This window comes from Haliotis asinina, chromosome 2 (assembly GCF_037392515.1).
Source record: "Haliotis asinina isolate JCU_RB_2024 chromosome 2, JCU_Hal_asi_v2, whole genome shotgun sequence".
Taxonomy (NCBI): Eukaryota; Metazoa; Mollusca; class Gastropoda; order Lepetellida; family Haliotidae; genus Haliotis; species Haliotis asinina.
In genome coordinates, this window is record NC_090281.1 from 63,030,255 (window position 1) to 63,054,082 (window position 23,828).

Genomic DNA, 23,828 nt, shown 5'->3' on the forward strand with positions numbered 1-23,828 from the left:
CCATGGTATATTTCCCGTCGTCTTAATATACTGGACATGAGTCACCGTGGTATTCCTTCTGTGTCATCACTATAACTCAGATCAAGACTCAAGTCAAGTCATCGTTTGATACCCAAAGACAGGCACACGTAATCTAAAACGGTCGTAATGGGATCTCTTTCTACTCACGACGTACCACTCGAACTCTTGCACATACAACTCGTGGTTACTAAAAATAGCATGAAAATTAAGCCTCGAGTTCAGATAAACAGCGAATGGAATCTGCACTCGACAGTCACCTTCCAGACGCTCCTCTGCTGGTCCACGACTGGGATAAATTACCCCATCCGCTGATCCACAGCTGTGTAAACCATCCCATCCGCTGATCCACAGCTGGGTAAACCATCCCATCCGCTGGTCCACAGCTGGGTAAACCATCCCATCCGCTGATCCACAGCTGGGTAAACCATCCCATCCGCTGATCCACAGCTGGGTAAACCATCCCATCCGCTGGTCCACAGCTGGGTAAACATTCCCATTCGCTGGTCCACACCTGGATAAACCATCCCATTCGCACAACAGGGGAGATGGGATAGTCGGATAGTTATTTAAGTTGTCGCTCGTCGTACGGAGGACTCGGGTTCGATTCCCACATGGGTACAATGTGTGCAGCCCTTTTCTGGTGTCCCCCGCCGTGATATTGCTGGAGTTCACTCACTCACCATCTACATCTTCATCACTCGGATCGACATTTAGCCCCAGAAATAGAGCTAAATTATTACAAAGAAGATTTTATGTATAATCCGAATCTGATTTCTACTAGAGCTGATGTGATATACCCTTGACCTTCATTCCTTATCTTTCTCGGATTTCGGAGGCAGACCATCAGTTACTATGACGATAGCTTTACGATGCTATCGCCAACCACACGCCGACTTCACGAACCCTCTATGAAGGAAGCATTCAAACTGTTCGGTTCTACAAATATGCAATGAACAATGACGCTTCAGTAACACTGAAGTATTTGTAACACTTTTACTGCGAAGAATACATACAATAATCACACACACCCGGTAACAAACACCCATTCTATATGTACAATAACTAAGCTCATCACGAGGCGATCGTCACTCGGACTTCCGCTGTAATTTGTCCACGAAGTCGTTGTGACTGAGCATTAAGGTGTAGTCCCTCCAATCCAGTGACACAGTGCCGTGAAACGCTATGTTGGATATGACTGTGAGGTACTCACACACTGCAAACCCAGTGTACACTGAAAAGTATATATTAAAAAAATGCAACAATCTCACACCATGAGCATGTAAAATAGGTACTTCTATATTGGCTAGTTAGATTCTTTTTTACCGCCGCACTCAGCAGTATGCCAGATTATGGCCTGTAAATAATCGAGTCTGGGCACGACAATCCAGTGATCAACAGCATGAGCATCGATCCACTCGACTGGGGCAAGATCATATTTGTCAACCAAGTCAGCGAGCCTGACCACCCGATCCTGTTAGTCGCCTCTTACGAGAAGCGTTGATTGCTGGGATCTTCCTGGGTCGTATTTTTATGTAATCCTATAGAAAGGGAAGTGGGGTTTAGCATCCATGACAATGCAAATTTGTACATATACCAATCAACCCTCGGCCATTTATTAATTATCAGTTAGGACCAGAATCATCAAGAACGCATACCTCCAGGCTCACAGTAGCTATGATGTCGGAAGTACAGGTAAACGGCCAGCAGGAATATTGACAGGTTGAAGGCGAACAGCTTGACCTTCAAGTTAAGAGATTTCCTCTCCTGCAATGAACATTCATATATAGTTCAATTATAGCATCAATATTAACGAATGCAACAACCGTGGTAAAATGCATCTTCTTAACAGCCGTTTCAGAAAGCGTGTGTGTTGGGGTAGGAGGGGAAGTGCACAGTTCATTTTAACCTTTTTTCATGAGTTGTAATCTTTCACAACCTTTCAGGATATGGGAGGTACCTGCACCCACCCCTACTGAATCGGGATTGTAATGAAATTTCACAAAGATATGGACTACATGTTTATAATTGTATTTCTGCACGCACTTGTATAAAACCTACCTCGAACACTGATCTTATAATATTAGTTAACGGTGAATCACCAATGAGGTGTTTACAGTTATTCTCCTGTCACAAGGTACGACATGAGACCATGAAGAGTGTAACTTTAAACAAATCAGAAATGTTGTATCTGGAAATGTGACAAGGACGGAGTAGGTCGAACACATTAAAAAAACACGGCCAATATGAGCAAGGTGGTGCGTGTTGCAAAGTCAGCAGAATGTTCGCAATTTGATCGTTGCAGTTCCACGTTTCGTTAAGAGCTTGCCTGTCCTGTCCAAACCGAGTCATTTTGTGAGTTTGGTTTTACTCCCGGCGGGAGTAACCCTGTAATGAAGAGTGAGTGAGTGAGTTTAGTTTTTTTGGACGCCGCACTCATTAATATTCCAGCTATATGGCGGCGGTCTGTAAATAATCGAGTCAATCCAGTGATCAACAACATGAACATCGATCGGGAACCGATGACACGTGTCACCCGATCCCGTTAGTCGCTTCTTACGACAAGCATAGTCGCCTTGCATGACAAGCATGGGTTGCTGAAGGCCTATTCTACCCCGAACCTTCGCGGGTTTGTAACAAAGAGAGGGACTGAGTATATGGATCTTGGTGTTGATTTTATCATTTTATGAATGTGCGCGAGTACAGGCTGCTGAACTAGAGACCGGTCATCCGATCCCTCACTCCTTGACTTAACATTCATCAAGAGATCAAGCAAGTGCAGACCTTGAACTCACATCTGCCCTGACAATGTGGAACGACCATGTTAGTAGGCAGCTGTTATAGGGTTTACTGACGCCCAACCATGGGGCGGGGAAGGCGGTTGTTACCCTTCTTCATGGACATACATACTCCGATGTGTATTGAAGGAACATTCCTTGTAGCGGCGTACAACCCTACTCAGATACACACTATAGTACCCGTCCTCAATCTGCTATGTGAATGGTTGTACACTATCTTACAACATCCTACAATTTGTCTGACCGGTCTTTCTGGACTTCCTGACGTCAACGGTTCTTTTCCTGGTTTTCGGTATTCAGCTGGAGTGGTCTCCGAAATACTTCGTGAGCTATTTGCGTGCGAATTGCACTGGTTGATTTGTTTCCTCCATGACCTTTAATAGACGAATCTCACGAGATGAGCGTTTGTTCCCATTTTTCAGGCGCTGAATACAGGTTCCCATTCCCCTCCCGCCCGAGCGATAAATTTTGAACCGTCCCTCAGAGTCGTGTCACATCAGTGTCGCTTCTGTGAGGTGGGTGGACGAAAGATGAAACATGATTCTATTTTCGGATTATTTTAAATTCGGAAGAAGCCCGCGGTAATATCATTTTAACGTTTCTAATGACTGGATAAATCTTTGTTGTTTAACGTCACACCCTGCAATGTACCAGCTTGGCGTCGATCTGTAAATATTCTAGTCTGGGGCAAATAAGCCAGTGATCCTCGCAAATGATTGGGTGGTTTCATGTCTAACGTAGCACTCAGCAATATTCCATGGCGATGGCCTATAAATAATCGAGTCTGGACCAAACACTCCGGTGATAGACATCATGAGCATTGATCTACACTGGCATACGATGATATGTGTCAACCAAATCAGTGCGTCTGATCACCCGACTTACAAGTGCGGTGTGCTGAAGATCGGTTCTAACCAACATCTTCACGGGGGACTCAAGAAACACAAGGGCGAGAAAACGACACGTTTGTTGGAACGCTTCGTCAGAAGGAAAGCAGAATGATACAGCTCACAAGACATATAAGCCCCATTCATCATTTCTTCTGTACTCCAATGAAATTCATATCATTATAACTTCATGTAAAAGGCCGGTGCCCATCTCACCGACCTCAATGACGCAACTCCTCGTTATCACGGCATTAAATGCTGAGCACGGACTGGTGACTGTAGATACCTAACAAAACTACACAGTGGTAACTTGTTATCAGTTTGTTTTGCTTGGTCACTGTACCGTTCCACTTGCGTGTCAATGTACCATGTCATGGGTTCAGTGTGTTTAACACGGAGGCGTTATTTGTAAGCAGCTAGACGACAGCACCTTTCATTCATTTTCACAGGGTGACTTTACAAACGTCTTTTCACTTCAGGGGGTAAACAAGGAGACCTTAAGCGTGGCTTCCAATAATGCTCCAACCATGCTCAATAGGATTGACATCAGGTGGACTTGCTGGCCATATGTGTGATTTTGTTGATCTAAACAGCATCATTCAACATCAACTCTTTCTCGGTCTTTAGCAGACACTGACGGACACTATCAAGTTAGTGCCCACATGTTGTACCAGAGGAATGGTTACAGATAGATTTGCAGCGATCACAGTGAATGTGTGAAGAGATGAACACATTCCTGCCACACATTTGCATGTAGTTCTGATGGTGGTTGTGATCGGTTGATATTAATTATATAAATGTGACAATAACCAAAGGTTATGTATTCTTTGAACATTTACCTTTCAGTAACACGTCGGCAAAATCGCTATCGAGATTGATAAAGATATTACACTGAAAATACGTGTTGCTTATATTTTTGGGAGGAGTATAGAACAGTTTCGATTATTGATCCTAAATGCGATAATTTCGAACCATCCATGTCATTCTTGTTGACCGTTTTGTAGACAGAAACAACGATGACCACGTCCAATAAGGGCCATATCCACTGTTAATCAATATCTGTCGTTCATGCATGACCATGTATGCGGGAAAACGTGCTTACGGGAAGAGTGAGTGAGTGACTATCATTTTTCGCCGCTTTAATTTCCAGCAATATCACAGCTGGGGACACCAGAAATGGCCTTCACGCATTGGATCCATGTGGGGAATCGAACATGGACCTTCCACGTGACGACTGAACGGTTTAACCACAATTCATTTGTGCTGAATGGTAATTGGAGGTGGAAAATGGCATTGACTATATAGGGCATTCAATAATGGCATATGGATGTATTGACGAGTGTCCCTGGTACTGATCGGGAAGCAGTTACACCTTAAGGTGTACTGACTGTGGGTGTACTGACTGTGGATGCGTTATTGACTGTGGGTGTAGAGCAACAAGCCTACTTTTATTTCATTACATAAAGGCCGGGCGGGACAACTTAGGAATGGCCAGCGAGTCCTAACTTGACATACAGAAGGGAGCAAGCTACAAAGACATATTTTATATCATTGGAAAGATCTCGAGGAGATGAACACGAAAAGTTCATTTGCCAGTGTGTTCACGTGTTAATAAGCTCACAAATTGGTTCTGAAAATGCATTTCTGCAGAAATTTCTGGCAGAATTTTTTTTCCGCAGAAATTTCTGGCAGAAATTTTTTTCCCGCAGAAATTTCTGGCAGAAATTTTTTATTTCACTACCAGAATTATCTTAATTTAACAAAATTAGAGAGTATAAGTAATGATACTGCTGCATGAGTGGTAGTTTCATGTTTATTCCAAGTAATAAGCACTTAGCGTGATCAACGGATCTGATATTTTTGTTTCAATACTAGAATTATCTTAGTTGAATAAGATTAAACACAATCGTTAAATAATTTAATATAGACTTTCTTTAAATGGTGTCGTTTTCCCTGTTTAAAGCCTATTAGTACCAGACACCCGAGAATTTTACAGTGTGAATTTAACCGTATTTCATTATAGCTTTTACAATTTAAAAGGCTTATGCATTATTCCCATCCGTTTCATCATAACACAGTTGTAACTTCTTAGTGGATTCACGTCGTGCAAGATTAATTTAACAGTATCGGGGTGCATTTTCTAATCCCAATAAGCCTACATTGTTTTTGTATGCGACATGGGTTGAAGGCGAATAGAGACGAAACCGGACATATACTACATACATACAATATAATAACAATGTAAGACGTGTGAGCCATAATTTGAATTCATCAACATGCCCGTAAAGACCAGCGTACCAGATGAGATGATAAACAATGCATCAGTGTTCAAAGTGACAATGCCCGCGAAAATGTAATTGCCTCGTTGAAACAATAATTTATGCCGGAGTGGCCACCGAGTATTCACACCTGTTAACGTGGTTTATCAGGTTGTCTCTATAAGCGGTCATTGTTCCGGTTCGGTTGGCCTTGAGTGGACACCGCGGTTAATAATTGCGCAAGCCAGAGAGCGGCCACTGGGGAAATACAGCGAAACAATGCCAGTTGGTGCTGCATGGACAATAGACGTTTTATAGAGTATATCCAGTACGTCTTGTCGGTTCAAGGTCACATGCAACACAAAACAGTTCTTTGCACATTCTGAATCGGTTCGGTAACAAATTATCAAAAATGCAAATTAAAGTTATGAAGTTGAAAATAACGCGATTGAAAAAACGCTTCCCCAGCGCAGGGGGGGAAAGTGGTTTCACCACCCATAGCACATGTGCAGTGATTATTTTGAACCGGAAAGCCAACTTGAACTCGTATAAACACAAGTGATGTGTGCAAGATTATCGTTGCGGTCGAAGTGGGAGAACAAGAGATGTTTCTTGTGGTTACAAGCATCCTGGTTCGGCAATAATAACAATACACTGGTACAGTACCTGCATATTTGCAACCCATGCTTTTGAAAAAAAATGTATAGTATTAGAAATGCTAATTTCATAGTTCAGTTTGAAAACTGAAATGTTTTAAATCATGTATATGGAAACAAAGAATACATTGATTGTGACAAGCAGTCTATGTCATAGACAAAGCGCAACGTCTGTTTATTGTCACCTGTCACTCTGTCTGCTAATGACAATATGCAGTACTTAGCTTCAATCATTTACCAACTTAACACCTATCAGGCTATACACCGTAAACAAACCACACTGCTTTATGGCTTGTGCACCTGGGGTCTGTCTCTGTCACATTATGTAATTAGACAGACAGGCAGGTGCGATTCCTGTACACATGACATGTTATTACGTCTGTGGGTTGCAAACAAACTACCTCCATTTTCCCGGATGACTGGGTCGGACGGAACTGAGTGCAAACTCAAATTGTCAGTTTCAAGGTCTGTATGTACAAAACCCAACATTTCAATATATAATATTTATGGATAACAACTTTTTCTATTGTGTGTGCTTAGAAGTGGATGGATGAATCATAATGATTGGAATATTTTCAAACTGTTTAACGCTGTATTTTGCACGAATCCACGAGTGACCAACATAGTTCTTACTATTCCTGTTTAAAAACATGTAACTGATAATATGCCGACGGTACACTAGAACAGTGATATAAACTGCCATCATCACAGACACATTTATACAATTTCAACCACTGGCCTTTGTTGCGAAAACACGCCAATCAAGTTATCTCACTAGCTTCTGTCATGATGGGACGATAATTCACTCACTAGGGTTAAAAAAGGTAGGAATAACAAATATAAAGGGGATATTGTACCACATTAGTCATTCTTGAATGGGATTAACAGGTGTGAAAACTCGGTGGCCACTTCGGCAAAAATCATTGTTTCAAACAGGCAATTACATTTTCGCGGGTATTGACACTTTGAACACTGATGCATTGTCACATAGGTATTGTTTATTATTTCATCTGGTACGCTGGTCTTTTCGGGCATGTTGATGAATTCAAATTATGGCTCACACGTCTTACATTGTTATTATATTGTATGTATGTAGTATATGTCCGGTTTCGTCTCTATTCGCCTTCAACCCATGTCGCATGCAAAAACAATGTAGGCTTATTGAGATTAGAAAATGCAACCCAATACTGGTACTGGTACTAATAGGCTTTAAACAGGGAAAACGACACCATTTAAAGAAAGTCTATATTAAATTATTTAACGATTGTGTTTAATCTTATTCAACTAAGATAATTCTGGTATCAAACAAAAATATCAGATCCGTTGATCACGCTAAGTGCTTATTACTTGGAATAAACATGAAACTACCACTCATGCAGCAGTATCATTACTTATACTCTCTAATTTTGTTAAATTAAGATAATTCTGGTAGTGAAATAAAAAATTTCTGCCAGAAATTTCTGCGGGAAAACAAATTTCTGCCAGAAATTTCTGCAGAAATGCATTTTCAGAGCCAATTTGTGAGCTTATTAACACGTGGACACACTGGCAAATGAACTTTTCGTGTTCATCTCCTCGAGATCTTTCCAATGATATAAAATATGTCTTTGTAGCTTGCTCCCTTCTGTATGTCAAGTTAGGACTCGCTCGCCATTCCTAAGTTGTCCCGCCCGGCCTTCATACCTAATAAATGCAATTTTGACGACTAAGTGATAGGTACAAATCAAACGTTGGTAATTGGGGACTCGTTTACTTCTGGCATGGTCAGATTTGGAAAATACTGTTTCTTCGTGTAGTGATGTAAGGTAAGCTTATCAAAAACCATGTACATATTTGCAGACACCCAACATATCGGAATCAAAAGAACCTAGTTCATGGATCCAAACAACAGAGGACATAGCTGGAATATGTTTTCCAACAGATTGAAACAATACAGAAACCACACCAAAGTCTTGGGGACAAATACGCCTATTTACGACACAGTACATACCAGCGGAGTAATTTTTCTTCCATTCCCAGTGCGTCCCCAGGCGAACACAACACACAATAGCAGCATGTACGTGAGTGAAAACACCATGAAGGCGATAAATGCATTTTCGTGGAATTCTGAAAAAAATATTTTTTTGATTAAACATTCAGTCATATGTATGTACTCAGTCTTCAGGAGTGCGAGTATGAAAAAAATATTATTAATATTTATAGAAACAGAGGAGAGTCTAGACAGTCTGGCTTCTGCTAATGTAGTACTTATTCATATCCTCCTGTAACCAATCCCAGGGTATAAATGTTTAAAGCACGTTCTCATTTGTATCGATTTTTCCATAATGCATCTGTTTCCGAGAAAGTAAAATCTTTAGAAATATCTAAGACTTTCAATTAATCTACATTTACATTCCTTACCAGTGAACAGAAACTGAACCATGGTATGCTGTACTATGTCACTTATGTTCCCTACAGAAGGGATGTTCTTGAGCAAGAGTTTGTAGTGAGCTCAAGGGACGCAACTCTGGGAATTGGAAATTTAAATGTATGCTTGGTATGCAACTTTCATATTGCACTGAAACCCTCAAATCCAAAGAGTGTATGACATATATGGCACCTGAACACATTCAACTGACTCGTACCATCTTAAGGGCAGTTCATAATTTATGGCTAGAGGGATGATGATGATGATTGCAGTTTTACATTGGATCCATATTACACTTCACTGATAATACTGTTTCAGATCCAGTATCGCAGGATCGAAGTGTTTTCAACTCGTGTACCACATCGTGCAAACGCAGTCGTTTAGTGAGCAAGCACATGTACGTATACCGACTGGTATATATAAGTATTTACTACGAGGACGTATATAATTCCAAAATCGATGTTACTGGTGATTAATGACCGATCAATAAATATATTCAATAAAGCCGATATCTAATCAATGTATCTATAGTAACGTTATTATCGTAGCAATAAAGGGAGCATATCGTAATGGATTTAGATTCCTCGGCCCCTTATTCGACAGTGAGGGAGTTCAGTTTTACGCCGCTTTTAGCACTATTCCACCAATATCACGGCGGGGGACACCAGAAAATGGGCTTCATACATTGTACTCATGTGGGGAATCGAACGCTGGTCTCCGGCGTGACGGGCGAACGCCTTAACCAATAGGCTACCCCACCGCCCCTTATTCGACAGTGATTTGAGGAAGGTCACGTGAGGTGAAATGGGACGTAACGTGATCCTTGAGAATATTTCGCCCATAAGCCGACGTGCATGCGCGTGTTTGGGTGGCTGCTTGTACTGGAACAGGCTTAAGCTGTTTTTACAGTGCTAGCTCACTGAGATATCATGCTTCAGTTAAACATGAATACCCAACTCAGACATATCATTCTGACTCTGAGGCAGCCAATCCTTGTTTTACCGAGCGTCTGGCTAGCATCAACAAATATCCCATTTTTAAGTCTTTACGAGGATCTAACCCGCGACCTTCTACACTCAGGGTGGACGCTCCAATCACTCCACCACATCTCCAGCTGACTTGAATGGTATTACAGGGAGAACCTCTGCCTTTGACTTTATCTATAAAACTTGATATTTGTGTTTTTCAAAATGTTATTTACCACTGAATTAAAAAATACTTTTGGAGACAATAAACGTTCTTCGTTATTGACAGCGGTAGACTGGTAATCCTTACTTCTCTTGTAGGAACAGGGCCTGTACAACATTTCAGCCCCTATGCTCCATAGAGCGTTCTACTAAGGACGTAATACCAGTTCTGTAACAGTGGGTTATGTCAGACTTTGAGCTAAAATCGCCTTGTGGAACGAGTGAGACCGAGTGTCACATTTTACGCAGCTTTTAACAGAATCATTGCTTTATCACCGCGCGAGACACTTGTGCTTCCCACATCGTAGAGCATACGAGCCCTGATGTTTGGAAGGGACACATCTACCTCTAAACTATCTCAACCTGATGTTTGAGAGGAATATAATTATGAGTAATTATATAAATTCATTTCATGCGTAATTAGACTAGACTCCTTGAACAAACGTAGCAGAAACAAGTGCGCCAAAACGCACCCATGACTCTAGACATGAACATTAAAATATTGAATTTCATGTGCACCATGAATATTTCATGCGATCCGGCTATTGTTTTGAGTTAGCTGCCTGTTGTCGTCATCAAATGGAAACACTGCTCATGTTTCGACCTAGTGTGGAAATATGGGAAAGAACATTTATAATAAAGCAGGTGAGTTGATTAGCGATAACAGTTCGGTGTAAGAGTGGATTTATTTTCTTTATGACAGGCAACATTGCTAAGATACTGACTGGTGTAGTTTCGGAAGCTACAATAAAGGTGTGGGTAGTACAGTGGTTAAAGTGTTCGCACATCACGCCGAAGACCCAGGTTCGATTTTCCATATGGATACAGTGTGTGAAGCCCATCTCTGATGTCCCCAGCAGTGGCATTGCTGGAATATTACTTAAAGCTACATAAACACCAACTCTAGGTCATTGTTTCAAGAGTTATGTCCTTTTTGTTGGGTTATCGTCACTGCAACCATCAATGACGTACCGATATTTTCTGATGACGATACATATGTCAATGCCACAAGCGCTATATTTTCACATATGTGTAGTGTCGTGGCCACGGCTGCCAACCCTGTGTAGAAGCTGTTATACTGCCGTATGTGGACGGAGGTGTGATAGTTGAAGTAGCCGAGGGCGAGGAGAAATCTTGGGGCACAGTGAAGGGCTATACATATCCTCCATATGTAACGCTGAGGGGTGTAGCCGCCGACTGCCGAACTAATCGAAGGCAAATAGTTGGGAACCTACAACAGAAATTGCCAGATTAGAAGGTGTTATGTATTTCTTATGAGACCAGTTGAAAGAGAAGCCAGGAGATCTCCATGCCTGCCTGGAGAGGTGGCTGATGTGGTCGGATGATTGGGTGTGCAGAGTCGGTTTATGCGTGCCACCGTGTCTCTAACAGTCACTGGGTTGTCTGGTCCTGCTCTCCAGTATTTAAAGGACATACACAATAAAATCTGAAATCAAATCATTTATAAATCTTGTTAAAATCATGTTGAAGAGGGACTATTTTTGTTCGTCAAAAACATTAAAAAGCTACTCGTGTTCCGGAAACTACCGAGACATTCCGGGAACTGCCGAAACTTTAGCATCACGTGACCTGACGTCTTGGGGAGTTGATACAATCAATATATACTGGTGTTCAAAACAAACTACCCTGCTGGGGTTAAGGGATACGTATCCAAAACACAAAGCAAATATTTGGAAGATTGGTCACAAACACTGTACATGTTGCAAACAATATTCCAGCAATATCAGGATAACACAAAAACGGGCTTCATACACTGTGCCCATGTGAGTAATCGAACCCGTATCTCTGGCGTGACTACTGAACATTTTAACCACAAGGCTACCCCGCTGCCCCTCCATACTGTTTGAACAGTAAACGTTCGGCTGTACAAGGCAAACGCATCGTCAGACTTATTGAACGCGTCCACCACAAAGTAAGACGTCTTACAGTCCCAGAACTAGGCGACTCAGAGTGATCACTCTGCAAGATCATTACCACCAGCGCGTTCTCTATCTGCCCAGTCGGATGCTAATAGTGATGTCATCATCATCAACAGCGTTGGCTCAGCGGGAGCTCCGTCATAAGACGACTGAATGTTGGGGATGCCCGGACCTATCGACCGTTTTGGTACATGCTATAATTAATCTAATATCATGTCCGTTGGTCTCAGGACAAGGTGCTGGGTACGTTAAATCTGGGGTGGAGGTTTGGTGGCATGCACATTATATGTTATTTGTAATTCAGTGACAAAACACAGTTGATTCTTACAGAAATGATCCCAAAGCACCAACTGTGTACTTTCTTTTGTGTATCAGTTTACATTTTCTGGGTCTGAATAAAATATCACGCGTTAGGACTTTAAATATTTAGCTATGTATACTCAACAAAATTAGAAACTTTACACATATTGTGTTTACACTTGTAATGGAGGTAATTCATTTAGTTTGTTGTGCTATGTACGACAATGACACGTGGCCTGTTTGGATATTGTCACAACGATCGCAAGTGCGTTTAGAATGCAAGCATACCTTTCTGAAAAGCAGAACGCATCAAATCAGGTTATCACATCTCTGCAACAGATCCGTGACAAGATGACGGTTTTTCAGAGGTAGACAAGTCAGTAAGGCCATCAGATACTGACTGCACACGGCAAGTATAGGGGTTAGACGATCATACAGAGGACCTATAACTGTGGGTCTGCCGACATGCCAGATTCAACCTGGGGCAGTAAAACATGATTCGATCATAGGACCCATCATACCGAAATACGTTAAGTATTATCCCTGTCTAGACTTCGGCATTAATAGGTACATGCTTAGCCCGCGGCCTGGTATCTCAGTGAGCTAACAAGACAAAACCAGTTTAATCTGGGTTAGTACAAGATACCACACATACACACGTATTCCCGTCGTCATATGAGCGACCTATCATCAAGGACGACATTACATCCCATTTCACCTACACCACTCATCAGAAATCAACTGTGCACGGCAAAAATCGAGGCTAGACGACATACCACGATGAGTCAGCAGACATGACAGAGTCTCGGAACCAAGTTCGGAACCGAGTCAGTTTGTCATTAATGCGCCTACATGTCCCGGACTGGGATGTATAATAGCTATTATCATAGTTTCTGAGTTGTATCGGCAGGTATCAGGACGGTTTTGTCCGTGGGGCCCATCCGAGGCGAAGCCGAGGACGTGCCGAACAGACAAAACCGTCCTGATACCTGCCGATGCAACGAGGAAACTGTGGTAATAAGTGACTTGCATCTCATTAATACCGAGTGGAAACAATATATATCTTTATTAATTCTCAAAACATTGTGAATTCCCACAACCTTATTTGGGCCCCTCCAGCTTCAGTGAATGAAATCTGTAGTACTACGAAAGTTTTCGCAAGTCATTTGATTGCCTCATCCAAAATGCACGAGCATGGCGTTCCTGCACGTGCAATATCCAGGTATAAAAGCAAAACATGTGTTATGCCTTTATTGAGCCATGGAGTTCGATAAGGATGGAGACGTGTTTTGTCTCAAATTGACTTTGAGGATAGAGAAGACTTTAAATTACGCTTTGGTGAACCAGTGACCGGTGAATTTATCGAAGCTTTGCATCAAAATCGGATTCCTCAAAATACACATACTAAATATACTAAATGGTGTGTCAACATATACGACTCGTGGGCGAAAAACAGAAACACATGAATAGCTCAAGGGACAGCTGCAAGTGAGCGGTATGTATTTGTACCTCCTCTCTGCAGAAATTCCCGCAGACCCCCTCGACTGCTGGATGTGTCGGTTTATTTGTGAAATTAAACGACAAGATGGCACCGTGTATCCCGCACTGTCGGTCAAAAATATTTGTATCGGTATATGGCGCTACTTGCGTGACGTGTGCAAGAGACCAGATTTAAACTTCATGGATGTGAATAACCATGAATTCTGTTACTTTCGTGCCACTCTTGATGGTGTGATGAAACAAATCAACCAAAAGGGTATTGGATTGTCTTCACGCAAAGCAGGGCCTGTCACGCCTTTAGAGGAAGAAATGTTGTGGGCCAAGGGCACATTTTCTTCTGAGACTTCTAGTGGTTTGCTACATGCAGTTTACTTCTACAACTGCAAAGTTTTTGGATTAAGGGCGGCCGATGAACATGCCAATTTGGAAATGAGCCAATTTGGAAATGAGTCAATTTGATTTTAACTGGTATTCCGTTGGAGAATACGTGCGATTCACTGGGCGTGTCACGAAAAATAATCAGGGCGGGCTGAAGCAATGCGGAAAGATTCAGTTCAAGTGAGTATTTACCTTACATGTATACTGAGGCAGAAACACATGTTCTGTCTTAAATGTGTCTTAGTTATTATTTCGAACCTTCAAAAGTGTTTCGACGTATAAACCCTAGAACTGGGCACATATTGACCAAAAGGTAGTTTGCGTGAAAAACGCATTAGAAAATATTTAATTTGTGAAAACATTTTCGTTTCGACAGTAAATGTATCAATCACATCCGAAGTTTGAACTGACGTATGTTTATACGATTTTAGTCGCCAGGAGTGAATATGTCAAGTGTTTGTTTCAGGGATATCAAGCAATACGCCCAACCTAACAACCGACGATGTTTTGCGGGACTGCTCAAGACCTACTTGGCAGCAATACCGGCCGACGGTCCCTTCTGATCATCCATACAACGCTACGCAACATGTTAAGCTAGAGTTCCGACGCGCCATTTCTTACGTAACGCTGGTGTTGTCTTGGTCTGCCTCAGGTCTGAAACCGATCGAACACATTAGGGATGATCTGGGAAGAAGACGCGTGCAACAGCAGATGAATCATCCCCGACCTTGGACAAACAGACGTTGACCAATGACGCCTACGTCCGGTTAGAGTGTTCCGAAAGGTTTCCCTGTCCACGAAAGATACTGTTTCCATCACGGCTGCCGTCGGAGGTCACACTCATTAAAGGCACAATGTCACACATTTTCGTCAATATTTTGGCCAGCCCTATATTATGTATATTGGGGCACTTTAACTTCGCAGGATACTTTATTACGTATAGATGGCTATGAGGCCAACAGTACAACATGTGTAAACAGGTAGAAACATACATATGCGCCACACTGTAAATGTGGATCTTAGTACAATTAATATGATTATATATTCACAACTTTTTGGGTTGCGATCGGAGTACAAAAACTTTTTTTAAAAAAGACACATAGTCTTAAAAGTCTATTATCGCTTGTTTTCATCAATTCAAGAAACATTTGGACATGAGAGTGTGTATGACAGTATTCAGGTAAATATCTAGCACGATATTCATTGTAGAGAGGACACAGCAATGTCATATGGAATTCATCTTCTAGTTCAATGACACAAGAAGTACAAAACTCAGTTTCATAAGTTTTGGAATGTCTATAAGAATTAACATTGAAGTCATGTACATTACAACGAATCTTTGTCAAACATCTCCGTCAATGTTTTGAGCTAATAGCTTCTAGATAATTTTCAAGAGAATAATCAATCTTTATTCTTGCATAGTGTCAAAGATTCGGAAAGGACCACATGTCGATGCCACTCTTGGTAATAGATATCTTTTGAGCGCTGTTTAAAATTATCAAGAAAACATTTCACATTACTAACATTTGGTGCTATCCACACGTAGCCGAAGCCATATCTAAATAATAACATTCTCACCTTTGATACCCAATTCACGTCTCCATTATCATCTAGTCTTTTAAATATTTCATAACATTTCTTTGTGTATCTGTATGGAGGTTGGCGTAAGACCCTGATCCAAAACGACAAAAGACTAATATAGGCATAAATTTCAATTTGATAACGGCCACATTTTTTACCTGGTGCCCTCGAGCCAATACGTAATACGTATTTACAAAAACTTGAATGCACCCTTTCAATTGGTTTACGTTTTCCCCCCATCCCCAGAGTTCGGCCCCATATAAAAGTATAGGCTTGATCCTGCCATCAAATAGCTTGAATGCTGCCTCAACTGACACATTTTGTATTTTGTTGATAAAGCGTTTGATTGGGTAAAGGGCCTTTTCTGCTTGTTGGGAAAGTGTCTCACGTGCTTTTGTAAACATGTTTCTACAGGAGAATATAATACCAAGATACTTGTAATAAGATGTGGTTTCAATGCGTTGTCCATTAATAAACCATTTTTCATATTTCGACAAAAACCTCCCTTCTCTAAAACGACAACTTTAGTTTTATTTTTGTTTATAGTTAATCTCCATTTCTCACAATATCTTACTAAAATATCCATTTTCTTTTGAAGGTTGATAACAGTCTGCAAATATGGCTACATCATCAGCAAAGAGCAATATTGAAAATCCTTTTAGAGATTCATCAATGAATATGCCAGCGTCATCAGATTTCATTTACAAGTTCATCAACATACAAGGCCGGGCGGGACAACTTAGGAATGGCCAGCGAGTCCTAACTTGACATACAGAAGGGAGCAAGCTACAAAGACATATTTTATATCATTGGAAAGATCTCGAGGAGATGAACACGAAAAGTTCATTTGCCAGTGTGTCCACGTGTTAATAAGCTCACAAATTGGCTCTGAAAATGCATTTCTGCAGAAATTTCTGCCAGAAATTTTTTTTCCCGCAGAAATTTTTTATTTCACTACCAGAATTATCTTAATTTAACAAAATTAGAGAGTATAAGTAATGATACTGCTGCATGAGTGGTAGTTTCATGTTTATTCCAAGTAATAAGCACTTAGCGTGATCAACGGATCTGATATTTTTGTTTGATACCAGAATTATCTTAGTTGAATAAGATTAAACACAATCGTTAAATAATTTAATATAGACTTTCTTTAAATGGTGTCGTTTTCCCTGTTTAAAGCCTATTAGTACCAGTACCAGTATTGGGTTGCATTTTCTAATCTCAATAAGCCTACATTGTTTTTGCATGCGACATGGGTTGAAGGCGAATAGAGACGAAACCGGACATATACTACATACATACAATATAATAACAATGTAAGACGTGTGAGCCATAATTTGAATTCATCAACATGCCCGAAAAGACCAGCGTACCAGATGAAATAATAAACAATACCTATGTGACAATGCATCAGTGTTCAAAGTGTCAATACCCGCGAAAATGTAATTGCCTGTTTGAAACAATGATTTTTGCCGAAGTGGCCACCGAGTTTTCACACCTGTTAATCCCATTCAAGAATGACTAATGTGGTACAATATCCCCTTTATATTTGTTATTCCTACCTTTTTTAACCCTAGTGAGTGAATTATCGTCCCATCATGACAGAAGCTAGTGAGATAACTTGATTGGCGTGTTTTCGCAACAAAGGCCAGTGGTTGAAATGTTAAATTGTATAAATGTGTCTGTGATGATGGCAGTTTATATCACTGTTCTAGTGTACCGTCGGCATATTATCAGTTACATGTTTTTAAACAGGAATAGTAAGAACTATGTTGGTCACTCGTGGATTCGTGCAAAATACAGCGTTAAACAGTTTGAAAATATTCCAATCATTATGATTCATCCATCCACTTCTAAGCACACACAATAGAAAAAGTTGTTATCCATAAATATTATATATTGAAATGTTGGGTTTTGTACATACAGACCTTGAAACTGACAATTTGAGTTTGCACTCAGTTCCGTCCGACCCAGTCATCCGGGAAAATGGAGGTAGTTTGTTTGCAACCCACAGACGTAATAACATGTCATGTGTACAGGAATCGCACCTGCCTGTCTGTCTAATTACATAATGTGACAGAGACAGACCCCAGGTGCACAAGCCATAAAGCAGTGTGGTTTGTTTACGGTGTATAGCCTGATAGGTGTTAAGTTGGTAAATGATTGAAGCTAAGTACTGCATATTGTCATTAGCAGACAGAGTGACAGGTGACAATAAACAGACGTTGCGCTTTGTCTATGACATAGACTGCTTGTCACAATCAATGTATTCTTTGTTTCCATATACATGATTTAAAACATTTCAGTTTTCAAACTGAACTATGAAATTAGCATTTCTAATACTATACATTTTTTTTTCAAAAGCATGGGTTGCAAATATGCAGGTACTGTACCAGTGTATTGTTATTATTGCCGAACCAGGATGCTTGTAACCACAAGAAACATCTCTTGTTCTCCCACTTCGACCGCAACGATAATCTTGCACACATCACTTGTGTTTATACGAGTTCAAGTTGGCTTTCCGGTTCAAAATAATCACTGCACATGTGCTATGGGTGGTGAAACCACTTTCCCCCCCTGCGCTGGGGAAGCGTTTTTTCAATCGCGTTATTTTCAACTTCATAACTTTAATTTGCATTTTTGATAATTTGTTACCTTACCGATTCAGAATGTGCAAAGAACTGTTTTGTGTTGCATGTGACCTTGAACCGACAAGACGTACTGGATATACTCTATAAAACGTCTATTGTCCATGCAGCACCAACTGGCATTGTTTCGCTGTATTTCCCCAGTGGCCGCTCTCTGGCTTGCGCAATTATTAACCGCGGTGTCCACTCAAGGCCAACCGAACCGGAACGATGACCGCTTATAGAGACAACCTGATAAACCACGTTAACAGGTGTGAATACTCGGTGGCCACTCCGGCATAAATTATTGTTTCAACGAGGCAATTACATTTTCGCGGGCATTGTCACTTTGAACACTGATGCATTGTTTATCATCTCATCTGGTACGCTGGTCTTTACGGGCATGTTGATGAATTCAAATTATGGCTCACACGTCTTACATTGTTATTATATTGTATGTATGTAGTATATGTCCGGTTTCGTCTCTATTCGCCTTCAACCCATGTCGCATACAAAAACAATGTAGGCTTATTGGGATTAGAAAATGTACCCCGATACTGTTAAATTAATCTTGCACGACGTGAATCCACTAAGAAGTTACAACTGTGTTATGATGAAACGGATGGGAATAATGCATAAGCCTTTTAAATTGTAAAAGCTATAATGAAATACGGTTAAATTCACACTGTAAAATTCTCGGGTGTCTGGTACTAATAGGCTTTAAACAGGGAAAACGACACCATTTAAAGAAAGTCTATATTAAATTATTTAACGATTGTGTTTAATCTTATTCAACTAAGATAATTCTAGTATTGAAACAAAAATATCAGATCCGTTGATCACGCTAAGTGCTTATTACTTGGAATAAACATGAAACTACCACTCATGCAGCAGTATCATTACTTATACTCTCTAATTTTGTTAAATTAAGATAATTCTGGTAGTGAAATAAAAAATTTCTGCCAGAAATTTCTGCGGGAAAAAAATTTCTGCCAGAAATTTCTGCGGAAATAAAATTCTGCCAGAAATTTCTGCAGAAATGCATTTTCAGAACCAATTTGTGAGCTTATTAACACGTGAACACACTGGCAAATGAACTTTTCGTGTTCATCTCCTCGAGATCTTTCCAATGATATAAAATATGTCTTTGTAGCTTGCTCCCTTCTGTATGTCAAGTTAGGACTCGCTGGCCATTCCTAAGTTGTCCCGCCCGGCCTTATACATTGTAAATAATACTGGTGACAATATACACCCTTGCCTTACTCCACATGATGTGTTAAACGTACTAGTCATGGTTGTTTTACTGCACCGAACAGACTCTAGCCAGCTGAACTCTAGCTTCTTATTGAAGCATTGAAAGACTTGTTATCCCCTACGACACGCCTGAAATCGACAATTGAAACTTCGAGATGAACAGCTTCCATACAAAGAATACGAGCCATATTTAGAATGCTAACAATTGCTCCGTACATCGAAAACTGCCGACCAGGTTTCAATCACAACTTGTGCGTAGGATTTTCGTAAAGAGCTCTAAAGGACGTAACTCTAAGATTCGATTTGGTGCCTGAGTGAATTCATGTCACGCCGCACACAGCAACTTATGACGGCGGTCTGTATGAATTTGTAACTAATCGAATCGAAACCAGACAATCCAGTGGTCAACGCTATAGGGTTTATTACCTATATAGCAGCTTCCTGTCGGATGGTAGTTAGAGATATTATTTATTGCAATATTTATTCTCAGATAGGTGCAGTGTTTTCCAGAGCATTTAATGATTTCTTCTGTCCCAGCAGTTCATGTCCTGGAGCGTCAGGCGTACGTTTTCCAACAGAAGACGTAAGAACCGAAAAGTAATTATCATGTGTCAAAGACGATTCCCTGTACTAAGTTGGCTACTCTATTCATGGTTTCCCTTTCATTATTTTATTTTTCAAACACCATCAAGTTTGCGTTCCGTTAAAAGTAGAACTGAAAACCCAACAACATAATGGACATGCTTAACACATCAACTCTGAACCGTAACCTCGGAAACAGTAACACCATGTACATATTACTGTATGCTTGTTTTCGATATCTGTATAATTATTTACACTGCATCTCTGAAAAAGAAGTGAATGGCCTCTAAAGCTTGCTTTTGCAGTAGTTGTGCCCCCAAGTAACACATAGTTTGTCTTTCCAATGACCACATAAGATTTGCCGGTTCACTGCCACAAATATATATTTTGGCTATCATATCTACTTCTGTAGGCAGTCTTCATGACCCGGGCAGGCCCTTCATGCAGTTTTGTTACCAATGGCTTAAAGACAAGTCGGATACTCATTTGGCAAGCTGCTTAACCTCATTGACTCTTACGCTTAATGCGATATAAATGTGTCCTAAGTCTAAGCTAGTAACCGGGGCTACCATGGACTACTGCACAAAGGCAGTAGTGGCTATTATTGATCAAACAAAGGATCTCAAGGCAAGCGTTCATTCAAGCCACGCTGCTACCTCGAAATGCACGAAGTATATACAACCATTCTTTAGAAATATGATTTCAACTAACCTACACATCACAGTTCAACTGACCGATTTCTTGAAGGTCCCAAAAAGCGGGTACTGTAAATCCTTTAATAAACGCCTGGAGTTTAATTATTTCGGGGTCAGGCGTTTATGAAAGGCAGCCGTTTATATTTTCAAAAAGGATTTTCACACATAGGCTTATGTCTGTTATTATTCTCAAGTTCTGTTCCTCAAACTGAAGGTTAGTTGCAAGCAAATTTAATGATCATTGCAATGACTATTTTTCTTTTACAATGTGCCATACTAAGTCTCTTTTGTTTCTTAGTGAAAGGAAAACATTAACATATGAGCAGTAACACAGTACCATATAGGCGTTTACAGATTCTCGAATTTGTTCTTAAAAACTCCGGGGAGGTGGGATAGCCTGGTGGTTAAAGCGTTCGCCCGTCACGCCGATGATCCTGGTTCGACTCCGCGCGAGGTTACAATGTGGGTGCCCTTGATATTGCTGCAAACGATGCGAAACTAACCTCACTCACTCTTAAAAACTGAACATGGAATCAATCTTGCCGGATCTAATACGAACCACCGTTCCATCCTTCAACCAGTGTGAAACCATCATTGCGATTTTTGTTGCAAATATAGATCGTCAGCGGAAAATAATACCCGGTGTTGACTATCCCTAAACAGAAATTCCGTTTGGTCCGAAAACTATCTGTTGAAAGTATACGTTGAAATGACCCGTGAAGGTCCCTGGATAGAATAGGCCTTCAGCAACCCATGCTTGCCATAAAAAGCGACATTGCTTGTCGTAAGAGGCGACTAACGGGATCAGGTGGTAAGACTCGCTGACCTGGTTGACACATGTCATCGGTTCCCAATTGCGCAGATCGATGCTCATGTTGTTGATCACTGGAGTGTCTGGAAAAGACCCGATTATTTACAGACCGCCGCCATGTGGCTGGAATATTGCAGTGTGTGGCGTAAAACTAAACTCACTCACTATACGTTGAAAACTATGTATGGATAGCTAAAATCAGTGATGACATCGAGTGTTATGCCCTACCGGTGGGACACGCCATGCACAAACGTTGTACACAAACCAGAAAATCAAGTGATCAATGGGCCCTAAAATCCAGTTAGAACATTTGGAATTACAAATGCCGTGTAGAAAAAAGAGATTCTTAAAGAGATGATTGTAAGTATAGAAACATGTTTGGGGGTAATGAGTGAGTTTTACGCCGTTTTAAGCGCAGTGCGCTTCACACTCTGTACCCTTGTGGGGAATCGAACTCAGGTCTAGAACGTGAAGAACGAACGCTCTAACAACTAGGCTGCACAACAGTCCCTTTGGAGAAAATTGTTTGTATCTCAAGAAAATCGGGGTGAGTTGTAATGTCTCTCACGAAACATTTCTTTCGTCACTAGTATTTTAAATATGCTACTGAGCTTGTGATGAATCTTTGAGACTTCAACAGAAACTCCTACCCATTTCAATTAGAAGCAAAACGTCGATGCTAAAAAAGAGGTTTGACTTCTCAGAAACCCATCCTATTTCGTGTAAAGGGAAAAGACATCTAGCATGTTGCTCTACTTGGGTTAAATACTGGATGTCAAATGAAAGATGAACATAGATTATATTTGTGAGAAATTTTCTCCTTTGAGATTAAACGCCGGCAATTCAGAATGTTGAAAAAAAAGCACACCTAGTCATATACACGAGGAACTATGGTAAAACACACTTCAATCACACTATCAAAAGACTGTTTCCACTCGTGCCCTACCTTACTCTCTCATATGTAATGTAATATTTGAAAGTTTATTATATAAATAAGGAGTAGAGACTGTAGAAGCCCGTTTTGACCAAATCTGCGTGCGAACAAACGTTCCGCTCGCTGGCTGGTTCCCCAATCGATATCGCCCGCTAACACTCAACCACTTCACATTGCCGCTTGGCGTTCCTACTGAATCATCTGAGATCAGGTGTTTTGTCCATAGTAACAAGAAATCAGAAATGATCATCAAATTTCCAATACTACAGGCTGATATCGCTTTTCCCAAATCTCGCGCGATCCCACGTGATTACACTAAAATTGCCCTATGGAAGATATATCTTTGATGACATAAAGTGGAAAACAAAAATACCATACCTTGCAGTGTGTTGCAGTGGAAGAGGCGAAATCAAAGAGTAGAGATAAAACAACACATATCGTAACTCCAATTAAAGGTAATCCTGTCAGCAATTTTAAAAGCGTCGGTATGGATATTCGGAAATAGTCCTTGCGCGGAATGTTGTTGTTTTCAGTGACGAACGAAGCCATGGCCGAGAAATGATCGGGGCAATCACTACTCGACTGCCTCCCTCATCTGAATACACTGAAGGACGACCCCGCCGTGATTCGTATGCTCTGAACGCTGTCAATATGAGACGTGATGTTTTAAATGGCGTGTTTGTGCGATTTGTTTCCTGTTTTGAAATCCATGAACAATCAGCGCTGTTTATGTTGATTAACCATCTCTTCCTTTGCGGGAACAGCGCACAAAGAGACTGGGTTCCTGTCTATGTTTAGCGGGCGGAGTTGTACTGCAGTGATGAGTCAGGTTTAGTGGAACGTTGACTTTTAATCACCAAACAAGAAATAAAATTAATAAATATATTGCAAAGTGATTCCTTGGCGTTTGATTGGCCACCCAAAGTATGACTACCGGTATGTTCAAGTGTGTGTGGACCCGTGAAGGTCCCGGGGTAGAATAGGCCTTCAGCAACCCATGCTTACCATAAAAGGC

General features: G+C 40.8%; 1 protein-coding gene across 1 annotated transcript; it reads right to left on the bottom strand.

Moving 5' to 3' along the window:
• Nucleotides 1-989: 989 nt before the first annotated feature.
• Nucleotides 990-23,381, bottom strand: LOC137274129 (post-GPI attachment to proteins factor 2-like). The gene is made up of 5 exons (XM_067807141.1): nucleotides 23,192-23,381; nucleotides 11,184-11,442; nucleotides 8,608-8,723; nucleotides 1,677-1,785; nucleotides 990-1,252 (listed from the first exon to the last, which is right to left on the bottom strand). The coding sequence occupies exons 1-5, from the start codon at nucleotides 23,360-23,362 to the stop codon at nucleotides 1,107-1,109; spliced, it is 801 nt and encodes a 266-aa protein (XP_067663242.1). The 5' UTR covers nucleotides 23,363-23,381; the 3' UTR covers nucleotides 990-1,106.
• Nucleotides 23,382-23,828: the final 447 nt, after the last annotated feature.

Excerpts from the sequence above, each read along its gene's own strand:
- LOC137274129 (XM_067807141.1), bottom strand. The coding sequence starts at position 23,362 with ATGGCTTCGTTCGTCACTGAAAACAACAACATTCCGCGCAAGGACTAT. Across the intron at positions 1,786-8,607 it reads GAAGAAAAATTACTCCGCTG|GAGAGGAAATCTCTTAACTT; the intron begins GTATGTACTGTG and ends TGTTCATTGCAG. Across the intron at positions 1,253-1,676 it reads TAGCTACTGTGAGCCTGGAG|TGTACACTGGGTTTGCAGTG; the intron begins GTATGCGTTCTT and ends TATACTTTTCAG.